The sequence below is a fragment of the Muscardinus avellanarius genome (genome assembly GCF_963383645.1).
Source record: "Muscardinus avellanarius genome assembly, chromosome: 10".
Classification (NCBI taxonomy): Eukaryota; Metazoa; Chordata; class Mammalia; order Rodentia; family Gliridae; genus Muscardinus; species Muscardinus avellanarius.
Genome location: NC_137796.1, coordinates 103295647 through 103308726, shown reverse-complemented (window position 1 = coordinate 103308726; position 13080 = coordinate 103295647). Strand labels below are relative to the sequence as shown.

At 47.0% G+C, this 13080-nt stretch overlaps 1 protein-coding gene across 1 annotated transcript; it reads left to right on the top strand.

Annotated features, from left to right (window-relative positions):
* Positions 1 to 6871: 6871 nt before the first annotated feature.
* TNFRSF17 (TNF receptor superfamily member 17) lies at positions 6872 to 12646 on the top strand (the record flags this gene model as incomplete). Its single annotated transcript, XM_080704719.1, has 3 exons — positions 6872 to 6989; positions 7550 to 7696; positions 12369 to 12646. 3 exons carry the CDS (start codon positions 6872 to 6874, stop codon positions 12644 to 12646), a joined length of 543 nt encoding a protein of 180 aa, XP_080560845.1.
* Positions 12647 to 13080: the final 434 nt, after the last annotated feature.

Here is a 13080-nt window from a genome sequence, read left to right as displayed (position 1 = left end):
GCTGCTGAGCCACACCCTAGCCCCTTCCTTTTCCTGTGGTGCTTTTACTGCTGCACTACGGTCTCACGTCATAATGCACATCATGTCCACAGTGACATACGTGCACACAGCCCCTGCCTGCCCCCACCTCCCCATTTCCTCCCTCCCCAGCACGGAGCACTGAGATTGACATCGGGAGACTCGCTTGTATACACATAGTTGGTGGTAGTATTTCCACTAAAGGACCTCGGTTTCCTCCCTCCCCTTACCTTAGACCATCTTTCTGGTTCCATTCCTTTTATTTATTTTTTTGTTTGGAAACAGGGTCTTGTTAGGTTGGTGAGAATCTTGCTAAGTTGCTGAGGCCGTCCTCCAAGCTGTGATCCTTCTGCCTCAGCCTCTCAAGTGCTGGGATTGCAGAGCTGTGTCACCATGTCTGGCTTTAATTGCTTTTTGTGTGTGTGTGTGGTACTGAGGACATAGAAAGGAAATAGGCAGATAGGGAAGAGGCCTCGGTAGAATAAACTTAATTTCCTGAGGGGCGAGGGGCCAAGGTTCAGAGATAAGAAGGACCAAAGCTTCACAAAGCCATCGGTTTACTAACAAACCCAGGAGCCATCACAGGAGCAAGTCTGACACTAGTACTGAATGAAAGGAGATTCTTTAAAGGACTTGCAAATACCCTATGCAAATTCTGAGAGCTGCTTCCCAGAATTCCCAGGATCCCAAACTCACCCTAACCCAAAGTGGACACGTAGACATCTGGCAAAGGCCCTAGCTGGCCACCAAATTGGGTTTTTTTCCCTCTCGGGGACCCCCTCCCCTTTGGGGAGCTGTTCTCTCTCTCTCTCACAGGTCGTGTTAGCCCTGAGAGAAGGCAGAGTGCAATTGAGGGCACATGGCTCGGGCTGCTCTCGGGTAGTGACCTGAAGGCCTCTGCTGGACATCAAGGCTGACCAGGGCCTCTAGGGGTGACCTGCACTTTTCTGGCAGATCGCGTGGACCCATAGTGACCTAAAGGCAGCTACTGGACCCCAGAGTTCCGACCACTCCTTTGGGGTATTCGGCTACTTTTCCCTATTCCCTTCTGGCAGATCACGCGGACTCTGGAAGAAAGCAGCCTGCACCTGAAGGCAATTCGGCTTGGGCTACTCTCAAGTATTGTCCTGAAGGCAGCTGCTGGACCCAGAGTCCCAGCCCCTTTGGGGTGTTCAGCCACTTTCCCCTATTCCCTGCTGCTTCCAATAAACCTTTTACTCCCCTTCCTGAGGTCTGCGGGTGTCATTCTTCGCTCACTGTAGACAAGAACCCTGTAAGGAAACGCCGAGTTCCTTCTCAAGAAACTCCGTTTCATCTTTGATGAAACACCAGGTTTCTTCTCAAGAAACCCCCGCTTCATCTTGGGGGCTCCGAAGAAACCCCCCGTTTCAGTACTGGGATGGAACCCAGGAGTGTTCTACCTCTAAGCTATGCCCCCAGCCCTATTTTTTATTCTTTATTTTGAAACAGGGTCTCACTGAGTTGCAAAGGGCCTCATTAAATAGTAGTTGAGGCTGTCCATGATTCGCAATCCTCCTGTCTTAGCCTCCCAAATTCTGGGATTACAAGTGTGCACCACCACACCTGGCTTTCAGTTACTTTTATTAAACCTCTTCCTCTATATACATAACTAGACAGAACCTCACTGAAGATGGTTTGACTTGTGATGTTGCGACTTTTTAATGGAGGAAAGTGATGGGCAATCGGTGGAAATAATACTTTGAATTTAGATCTTTTCCCAGGTATGATATATGCTGTCATCTCTCTCATTGCCGAGCTTGCTGCAGCAAGCCGCAGCTCCCTGTCAGCCACACTACAGTGTGCAGTGCCCTAAGCCATGATGTTCAGTAGACTATGTCTATTATGAAATCTCCCGCTCTCGGTGAGTTTAATGGGACGCCATCCCATTACACCTCAAGGAACATCTGGGTATTCATCCTGCTGGTTCTTTTCTCTGGAATACCCTGATTAACACACCTGGATCTCTTTCCCCAAGTGAAAACTCTGAGCTGGGTGTGGTGGTACATGCCTGTAATCCCAGTATTTGGGAGGATGGGACAGGAGGATCTCAGGTTCATGGCCAGCCTCACAATTTTTAGGGAATCCCTCCACAGCTTAGACCCTGTTTCCAAATAAAAAATAAAGTAGGGCCAGGAGCGGTGGCACAAATAGTGAGACTTTCAACAACCTAGCAAGACTCTTTCAAAATAAAATAGGAGCTGGGCATGGTGGCATACCTTTGTAATCCCAGTATTTGGGAGGCTGAGATAGGAGGATTGCAGATTCTCAGCCAGCCTCAGCTACTTAGTGAGGCCCTCTGCAATTTAGTGAGACCCTGTTTCAAAATAAAGAATAAAAAACAATGGGCCAAAGCTGGTTGTCATACTCTTGTCATCCCAGCATTTGGGAGGCTGAGACGGGAGGATAGTGGATCACAGACAGCCTCAGCTACTTAGTGAGGCCCTCTGCAACTCAGTGAGACCCTGTTTTGAAATAAAGAATAAAACACAGGGCTGAGAGCCAGGTGTGGTGGCGCATGCCTGTAATCCCAGCATTTGGGAGGCTGAGACCTGGAGGATCGTGGTTTGCGGACAGCCTCAGCTACTTAGTGAGGTCCTCTGCAACTCAGTGAGACCTGGTTTCAAAATAAAGAATAAAAATTATGGCAGGGGGTGTAGCTCAGAGGTAGAATGCCCCTGGGTTCCATCCCCAGTACCGCAAAAACAAAACAAAACAAAACAAGACAACAACAACAAAAAAACACAGGGCTGGGGATGTAGTTTCGAGGTAGAATGCCTCTGGGTTCCAGCCCCAGTACCAAAAAAAAAAAGACCCAAACCCAAAACAAACAAACAAACAAACAAACAAACAAACAAACAAACAAAACCAATGGGCCAAGCTTGGTGGTGCACGCTTGTAATCCCAGCATTCGGGAGGCTGAGACAGGAGGATCGTGGTTCGCGGACAGCCTCAGCTATTTAGTGAGGCCCTCTGCAACTCAGTGAGACCCTGTTTCAAAATAAAGAATAAAAAATAGGGCTGGAGGTGTAGCTCGGAGGTAGAATGCCCCTGGGTTCAATCCCCAGTACCCCCCCCCCAATATATATAAATAAATAAATAAATAAATATAACAAAACAAAACAAAAAATAGGGCTGGGGATGTAGCTCACAGGTAGAATGTCCGTGGGTAGACTTTGGGTTCACCACAAAACAAACAAAAAATTCAAAAAATAAAAAGAATGAAGCATGAAGGTCCTAAGAAGAAATGGCCTGTTTTCAGATTGTGGTTAAGGACTAATGGTAACAATATTCTTATAGAAAAACTTTGCACCCGGTGTGGTGGCGCACGCTTGTCATCCCCGCGCTTGGGAGGCGGAGACAGGAGGATCGCGCAGGTTCAAAGCCAGCCGCGCTGGCTTAAGAGACCCTGTTTCCAAATAAAAAAGTGTAAAATAGGTCTGGGAGTGTAGCCCGGAGGCAGAAGGGCTTCCAGGAACCCCAGTACGGTCAAAGGAAAAAAACAACACAAAACAAAAACAACTTTGCTCATAGCTTAGCAATTTTGGAAAAGAACCTTTTAGTTGGACAAAATTTTCCTTGTAGAGTAAGTTACTGTGAAAGTTGTCGGAATCCAAGCCGGGCGTGGCGGTGCACGCTTGTAATCCCAGCATTTGGGTGACTGAGACAGGAGGGTCGTGGCTGGAGGACAGCCTCAGCTACGACTTAGTGAGGCTCTTTGCAATTCAGTGAGACCCTGTTTCAAAATAAAGAATTAAAAAAAAAAAATAGGGCCAGGGCTGTCGCGTAGAGGTAGAATGCTCCTGGGTTCCATCCCCAGTATAGCAAAAATAAATAAATAAATAAATAAAATCAGAATCCAAATGGAGTCACGTTTGTCAAGCACTCATTAAATAATAACAATAAATACACATGGGGGTTTGTGAAAGAGAGGACCTCATGTGCGCATGCCTGATTACAGGGGCTATTCACAAAAGACACCTTCAGAATCATGACCGGGCATACAGGCCACTGGAGCCTTGCACAAGAAATCCTTCTGCATGGACATCTGCCCAGGAAACGTCTGTTCAACTCCGGACCAGCAGCGCCTTTGCCACTAGTCCCTATGGACAAAGATTATTATGGTTTCAAAACAGCTTGTGTAATATTCCTCATTGCATATTTTTCTTTTTTCTTTTCTCTTCGTGTGTGTGTGTGTGTGTGTGTGTGTGTGTGTGTGTGTGTGTGATACTGGAGGTTGAACACCCAGGGGATTTTATCTCCAAGCTACACCCTCAGCCCTTTTTATTTTTTATTTTGAAACAGGGTCTCACTAAATTGCTGAGGCTGGCCTTGAACCTGCAATCCTCCTATCTCAGGCTCCCACTGGGATTCCAAGCATGTGCCACCACACCAGGCTCCTCACTGCATCTTTAAGACCTTCCTCTCCCTTCAGCCTCTTTGAATACATTCATAATTTCTTTGTCACATAATAATCTTTGACCACAGAGACTAATAGCGAAGGTGCTGCTGGTCCAGAGTTGAACAGATGTTTCCTGGGCAGATGTTTACACAGAAGAATTTCTTGTGCAAGGCTCCAGTGGCCTTCTCATTATGATGCTCTGCTACAGCCAAAAAATGCCGATATTCACGGAGCGTCCCTCTCTGGTGGTGTTGGGCGTCTCGGGCAGCATCGCTCAGCTTCGCCTGCGCTGTGAGCGACAGCCGACGCCGACTTTGTCCTGGTTGACACAGCGCTGTTCTGATGCTCCGACATCAATACCCTCTCTCAAGGAACTTTAAAAACAGTCTTTGTCTTAAAATCAGGCTGTCTCTGCTTTATCATCATTCACCTAGTCCTAGGATCACAGTCTTTGAGAACTGGAGGGAGTTGTGGAGGTAACTTGGCCTCATTTCCCCCCCAAATTTCCTCTCACAAAACTTACGTCCCTAAATGTTCATAGGTGAGCCGGGCGTGGTGGCGCACACTTGTCATCCCAGCATTTGGGAGGCTGAGACAGGAGGATCTTGGTTTGTGGACAGCCTCAGCTACTTAGTGAGGCCCTTTGTAACTCAGTGAGACCCTGTGTCAAAATAAAGAATAAAAAATAGGGCTGGGGGTGTCTCTTGGAGGTAGAAGGCCCCTGGGTTCCAATCCCCAGACCCACAAAAGAACAAAATAAATGTTCATAGGAGGTCCTTGGGAAAAGGGATTTTGGATCAAGTAGGTTATTATTATTATTCTTTTTTGTGGTACTGGGGATGGAACCCAGGGGCCTTCTACCTCCAAGCAACACCCCCAGCCCTATTTTTTATATTTTTATTTGGAAACAGGGGCTCTTAAGCCAGTGAGGCTGGCTTCAAGCCTGCGCGATCCTCCCATCTCTGTCTCCCAAGCGTGGAGATTACAAGTGTGCGCCACCACGCCCGGCCTCAAGTAGGTTATTTTTTATGTACTAGGGATGGAATCCAGGGGCATTTTAGCTTTGAGATATACTCCCAACTTTTTCCTGCCTCCCTGCCTGCCTTCCTTCCATCCCTTCTCCTCCTCCTCCTCCTTCTTCTCCTCCTCCTCCTCCTCCTCCTTCTTCTTTCTTCTTCTTCTTCTTCTTCTTCTTCTTCTTCTTCTTCTTCTTCTTCTCTCTCTCTCTCTCTCTCTCTCTCTCTCTCTCTCTCTCTCTCTCTCTCTCTCTCTCTCTCTCTCTCTCTCTCTCTCTCGGATTGAACCCAGAGTCATTCTACCTCCAAGTTATAGCCCAGCCTGCTCTGATTTGGAAACAGGGTCTCGCTAAGTTGCCGAGGCTGGCTGAACCTGCAATCCTCCTGTCTCAGCCTCCCAAAGTACTGGGATTACAAGCATGCACCACCAAGCCCAGCTCCCAGCCCAATTTTATTTCTTATTTGGAAAAAGGATCTCACTAGGTTGCTGAGAGCCTTGCCAAGTTGCCAAGGCTGGCTTTGAACCTGTGATCTTCCTGTCTCAGTCTCCCAAGTACTGGGATTACAGATGTGTGCTACCATGCCTGGCTGTGGATTATTTTTAATAGTAATGACATAATACCCCAAACCTGTCTTCCCTTCAGCCTTCTTGCTTTCACTGCAGATGTCCCTGTGTCTAGAGTCAGTGCACTGAGTTCTTCAGTGGCTTGGAACCTGGGAGTCGTGTTTGACTTTAGTTCTCTCTCATGCAGCATCAGTTATTACTATACCTGCAGTTATTTGCGTATATTTCTATCTTCTCTGTTAGACCTTGAGTTCTTAGCTGGGTGTGGTGCTGTGCACCTGCAATCCCAGTACTTGGGAGGCTGAGACTGGAAGATAGAAGGGTCAAGACCAGTCAGCAACACAGGAAGATCCTGTTTTGAAACAAAAAATAAAAAGGGCCAGGGGTGTGGGGTTGGAAGTAGAATGCCCCTGGGTTCAATGCCTAGTACCTGCCCTCCTAAAAAATGTTAAGTTCTTAAGAGGCACAGACCTAGTCTTGTCTGGAGCCCCTCATATAGTACAGCTCATAACCACAGGATTCCAAAATGGGGACTGAGCCTTCTGCTTGATGCCCCACGGGCATCTGTATCTTGCAACTATCACCTGGTTGGGAAACCTCTTCTAAAAATAAGCAGTTTCTGTTTCAGGTGTGGTTGGGCCTGATATTTACATCCCAGCTTACTCCACCCCGAGCCTCAAACTTAGAACCGTGAGTTAGAGGCGGTATTCAAATCCTCAGCCACAGCGCTGACGACCCCCCAGAGTGACGCGGGTCCTTTTTCCTGCACTTGACAGGGGATGCGCCTTTGACTTTTCCTTCCATGTTGGTGTTTTGGTCGCGCCCTCGTTTTCTTGTGCGACCCAGTTCCAGATGGCTCAGCAGTGCTTCCAAGATGAGTATTTTGACAGTTTGCTGCAAACTTGCAAACCGTGTCACCTCCGATGTTCCAGCGCACCTCCTCTGCGCTGTCAGCGCTACTGTCAGGCACGTAAGTGAGCCCTTCCACGGTGTGCAGGGTCCTGTGTGGACTGTTGACTCAGAGCCAACGGGATGGGGCAGGTGGTGGGATTTTTTTTTCCTTTTTTCTTTTTTTTTTTTTTTTTTTGGTGGTACTGGGGTTCCTGGAAGCCCTTCTACCTCCGGGCTACACTCCCAGACCTATTTTTACATTTTAATTTGGAAACAGGGTCTCCTAAGCCAGCGCGCTCGGCTGGCTTCGAACCTGCGCGATCGTCCTGTCTCTGCCTCCCAAGCGCGGGGATGACAAGCGTGCGCCACCACGCCCGGCTTTTTTCCTTTTTTCTGAATCAGAAAGAGAAAAAGAGGTAGTCATTTAAATACGGGAGCAAAGCAATGATTCAGAACGCAATGCAGTTTTATTCAGCACTGTTGACAACATAGATTCTCGTCTGCTCTTCTGATTAAGTGGCATTTGGATTGTAAAAGTCCGGTGCTGATGAATGAGGGGACCTGAATAGTGAGTAAGTCGTCCTGGGCGTGAATATTCTGCTCACGGCTTGTCTTTGCTCTGACCTTCTCTTAATCAAGGTCTGACCAGTCCGGTGAAAGGGACGAATGCCATTCTCTGGACCTGCTTGGGCCTCAGCCTGATAGTTTCCGTGACACTTTTTGTGCTAATGTTCTTGCTAAGGAGGATGAGCTCCGAACCACTGCAGGACGGCTCTAAAAACACAGGTTGGTTTGATGGTGAATCTTTGAAGTGTGTTTCTTTCTTTTTTTTTTTTTTGGTGGTACTGGGGGTGGAACCCAGGGGCTTTTCTATCTCCGGGCTTTACTCCCAGATCTATTTTATACTTTATTTGGAAACAGGGTGTCACTAAGTTGCTGAGAGCCTCACTCGGTAGCTGAGGCTGGCTTCGAACCTGTGCGATCCTCCTGTCTCAGCCTCCCAACAGCGGGGATTACAAGCGTCCGCCACCACGCCCGGCTGAAGTGTGTTTCCAAGAGGGGCTATGTTGTGAGTTTCCTTTCCGTTTCTTTTTTGACGTTGACTAAGTCACTCGGTCACGGCCCCGCCAAGCGTGCCAGTCAATAGCTGTGTGATGCAAGCTGTCTTTTTGGTGCGGGCGCCTTTGCAGCCCTTCCCCCGTTCTCTCCTTGGTAGTGAGCCACTCTCCTGAAGAACTTGGCTGCCCCAGTACTTGGAAAACATCTTTGATTCAAGTTAGCACACTGGTGACATGTCCTGCTATCAGAAATTGCTAGCCAGCCCTGTTACCATCAGGGAAAGCATACTTGGCAAGACCATAGTCGTTATTATTATTATTATTAATTATTATTATTAATTAGTGTGTGGTACTGGGGATGGAACCCAGGGGCATTCTACCTCCGTGCTACACCCCCAGGCCTATTTTTTTTTTATTCTTTATTTTGAAACAGGGTCTCACTGAGTTGCGAACGGGCCTCGCTAAGTAGCTGAAGCTATCCTCGAACCTCGATCCTCCTGTCTCAGCCTCCCAAAAGCTGGGATTACAAGCGTGCGCCACCACGCCCGGCTTTATAGTCATGTTTTTAATACAAATATAAATGTTCTTTGCTTGGGTGAACAATGAACAGTGCTAGAAAGGCCTAACCAGTCCTGAACTTTCTGTGGCACGGGGGGCTGGACCCAGGGGCATTATACCTTGAAGCTATACCCTCAGACCTTCTTTGACTTTTGGAGACAGGGTCTCACAAAATTCCCGAGGGCCTCGCTAAATTGCTGAGGCTGGCTTCAAACCTGTGATCCTCCTGTCTCAGCCTTTCATATACAGGAATTATAGGTTCACACACTGTACCTGGATTCATAGAATTCTTTAGTAAGCAGCAGAGACCCTGTTTCAGAGAAATGGATGTTCCATTTTTTTTTTTGTGTGTGTGTGTGGTACTGGGAACGGAACCCAGGGGCATTGTACCTCTGAGCTACATCCCCAGCCCTAATTTTTAGTGTCTTTATTTTTGAAACAGGATCCTACTGAGTTGTGAAGGGCCTCGCTAAGTACCTGAGGCTGTCCGTGAACCGCGATCCTCCAGTCTCCACCTCCCAAATGCTGGGATTACAAGCGTGCGCCGCTACGTCCGGCTTGGAGAACGTATTTTTAACATAAAATAAAATTTGTCTATATTTAAGGTATTCAGCATAATCTTCGGACATACATGTACATAGGGGAATGATCACCACAGTCAGGCAAACTAACGTATCCATCGCCTCACATGGTTACTTTGGAAAGATATCTGTTCTCTTAAAGCCGGGCGTGGTGGCACATAGCTGTAAGCTGGTTCAAAACCAGCCTCAGCAACTCAATGAGGTTCGCATCAACTTAGTGAGACCCTGTTTCCAAATAAAAAAAATAAAATAGGGCTGAGGGTGTAACTCTGAGATAGAATGTTCCTGGTTCAGTTCCCAGTACCACACATGTACACATACACAAGAAAATCAACTCTCTTAGCCAGTTTGCAGTATGCAATAAGGTATTAAGTATAGTGATTATGTTACACATTGGAGCTTCAGATTTATTTTTTCTTTTTTTGTGTGTGTGGTGCTGAGGATGGAAGCCAGGGGCCTCCTACCTCTGGGCTATACCCTCAGACCTATTTTATTTTTTATTTGGAAACAGGGTCTCACTAAGTTGCGAAGTGCCTCACTAAGTAGCTGAGGCTGGCCTCGAACCTGCAATCCTCCTGTGCCAGTCTCCCAAGTACTAGGATTACAAGTGCACCACCGGGCCTGGCTCAGATTTATTTATTCTCTAGAACTGCAACATCATATCCTTTGACCAACAGCTCCCACTTTCGCCACCTCCCTGCCTCCGGTCATCCCCACCCTCCTCTCTGCTCCGAGGAATCCAGCTTCTTTATTAAACGAGATCGAGCAATATATTTCTTCCTGTGTCTGCTTTACCTTTAGAGTAACCCTAAGTGTAACATTTTACATCATTCCACTGGCGAATGTAGGGAAATTGGCAATTTACCTTCCCAGATGTATAAATGGAGACGTGTGATTGCACGAGTTGTTTTATTTTAATTAATTAATTTATTTTTTGGTGGTACTGGAGGTGGAACCCAGGGGCTTTCTACCTCCGGGCTATACTCCCAGACCTATTTTATACTTTATTTGGAAACAGGGTCTCACTAAGTTGCTGAGAGCCTCACTAAGTAGCTGAGGCTGGCTTCGAACCTGTGCGATCCTCCTGTCTCAGCCTCCCAAGCTCGGGGATCACAAGCGTGCGCCATCACGCCCGGCTCGCACGAGTCTTTTTAAAAAGAAAAGATTTTTGCCCCCCTGTTGTGAAACACTGTAAGAGAAGCACCTTTACTTCTGGTTCTGAAACGTTACCCACAGACTGATTTTGGTGTGCAGGAACACGTGGTTATTCCTGTCATTTGAATGCGCGGAAGATGAGGTCGAAACCTCAGTGGCTGAGCGACCTGGACTTGGCCAGGCGGGGCTGGGTCCACCGGGAGCCCGGGGCCTGCCCGCCGGTGACAGCGGCTGCGGCTGCGGCTGGCTGCTTCTCGGCCGGCTCCACACGGCCACATTTTGTTGTCTTTGTAGTCCAGTGATCCAGATTCATGTGTAAAATCTGATTTTTTTTTTTTTTTTTTTTGGGTGGTACTGGGGATGGAACCCGTCTACCTCCGGGCTATACTCCCAGCCTCAGCTACTTAGTGAGACCCTATTTCCGAATAAAATAAAAAATATAAAATAGGTCTGGGAGTGTAGCCCAGGGGTAGAAAGCCCCTGGGTCCCATCCCTAGTACCACAAAAAAAAAAGAAAAAAGAAAAAAAATAGGGCTGGGGGTGTAGCTCAGAGGTAGAATGTCCCTGGGTTTGATTCCCAGTACCACAAAAAATTTATCTATTTTTATTTTTTTTTGGTGATGCTGGGGGTGGAACCAAGGAGCTTTCTACCTCCGGGCTATACTCCCAGACCTATGTTATACTTTATTTGGAAACAGGGTCTCACTAAGTTGCTGAGAGCCTCACTCAGTAGCTGAGGCTGGCTTCGAACCTGTGTGATCCTCCTGTCTCAGCCTCCCAAGCGCGGGGATTACAAGCGTGTGCCACCACTCCTGGCTTACAAAAAAATTTAAAATTTTTATTTAATTTATTTTTTTGTGGTTCTGGGATCAAACCCAGGGCCTTGTACATGGCAGGCAAGCATATCACCACTGGGCTATACACACACACACACACACACACACACACACACACACACACATACATATATACATATACATATATATATATATATATATATATATATATATGTATATATATATAAAATTTTTTTCCCCCCAGTACTGGGGATGGAACCCAGAGGCATGCTATCTCTGAGCTGCACCTCCAGCCTTACTTTCTTTTTTTTTTTTGGTGGTATGGGGGGTGGAACTCAGAGGTTTTCTACCTCTAGGATATACTCCCAGACCTATTTTCTATTTTATTTGGAAACAGGGTCTCACTTTAGCTGAGGCTGGCTTTGTACCTGTGCGAGCCTCCTGTCTCAGCTTCCCAAGCGCAGGGATTACAAGCATGCACCACCACGCCCGGCTCCAGCCCTATTTTTTTTTTTTTATTCTTTATTTTTTGAAACATGATCTCACTGAGTTGCAAAGGGCATCACAAAGTAGTCAAGGCTGTCCATGAAAGGCGATCCTGTCTCAGCCTCCCAAATGCTGGGATTACAACCATAAACCATCATGCCCAGCTAAGCAAATCATATTTTAATTAATTAATTAATTTTGTGGTACTGGTTAATGAAGCCAGAGACATTCTACCTTTAAGCTATACCCCCTGTCCAATATTATTTCTCATCTGGAAACAGGGTCTCACTATGTTGATAAGAGTCTCACTATTTGCTGAGGCCCTCCTCCAATCTGCGATCCTTTCTCAGCCTCCCAAGTACTAGGATTACAGGTATAATCCTGGCAGCAAACCATATTTTACTTATTTATTTATTTATTTATTTATTTATTTATTTATTTTTGCGGGTCTGGGGAAGGAACCCAGGGGCATTCTACCTCTGAACTACACCCCCTGCCCTACTTTTTATTCTTTATTTTGAAGCAGGGTCTCACTAAATTGTGGAGGGCCTCACTAAGTAGCTGAGGCTGACCAAGAACTGCGATCCTCCGTCTCAGCCTCCCAAATGCTGGGATTACAAGTGTGCGCCACCACGCCCAGCTAAGCAAATCATATTTTAGAGCCCATTGTGGCAGCCTGTGGTCTGCTAGTGTATGACTCTTAGTGCAGGACAGACTTATCCTCCGCCCTGCATTGCTTTGAGGCCTGCTGTATATTCCTGAGGCTGTCTTGCCGACAGCCCCTGGGGAGTTTAGGCTAATGTTTCTCTTTCTTGATCATCAGGATCAGTTCTGCTGGACATGGCTAATCCCAACCCGGACAGCAGCAGGACCAGCAACGAAGGGGCCCCTTCGAGAAGCCTAGGGTACACCGTAGAGGAGTGTACCTGCGAAGACTGCGTCCCGAGCAAGCCAAAGGTCGACGCCGACCACCTCTTTCCGCTCCCGGCCATGGAGGAGGGGGCGACCATTCTTGTCACCACGAAAACAAATCACTATTGCCCAAGCCTGCCCGCGGTGCCCAGTGTCACAGGGGTAGAGAAATCAGTTCCTGCTAGATAATTAACCTTTGTGAGTTGAGTAGAGCTACTTGGGAAGTCCCTTGTCAAAAAGAAAAGATGATCTCTTTAGGGTGCTGTTCATCAGTGGATGATACAGCCTTTTCTTCTCGGATTCCGGAAACGATGTTATATTATTTCCCTATTTTACTGGTGGAGCTTAACCTTGCAAATTTGATTAAATAAAAAAGAAAAATCATGGCAACCTGTAGACCCCGTAAACCCTTCCTTCCTTCTTTCTTTTTTTCTTTAGTGGTACTGAGGGCTGAACCAAGGGGCGTTCTACTGCTGAGATAGACCCTTGGCCCTATTATTATTATTATTTTTCTTTAGGAACACAGTCTGACCAAGTTGCCGAGGGTCTCACTAAGTTGTGAAGGCTGGTCTCGAACCTGCGATCCCCGTCTCAGCCTCCCAAGTATTGGGATTTCAAGCATG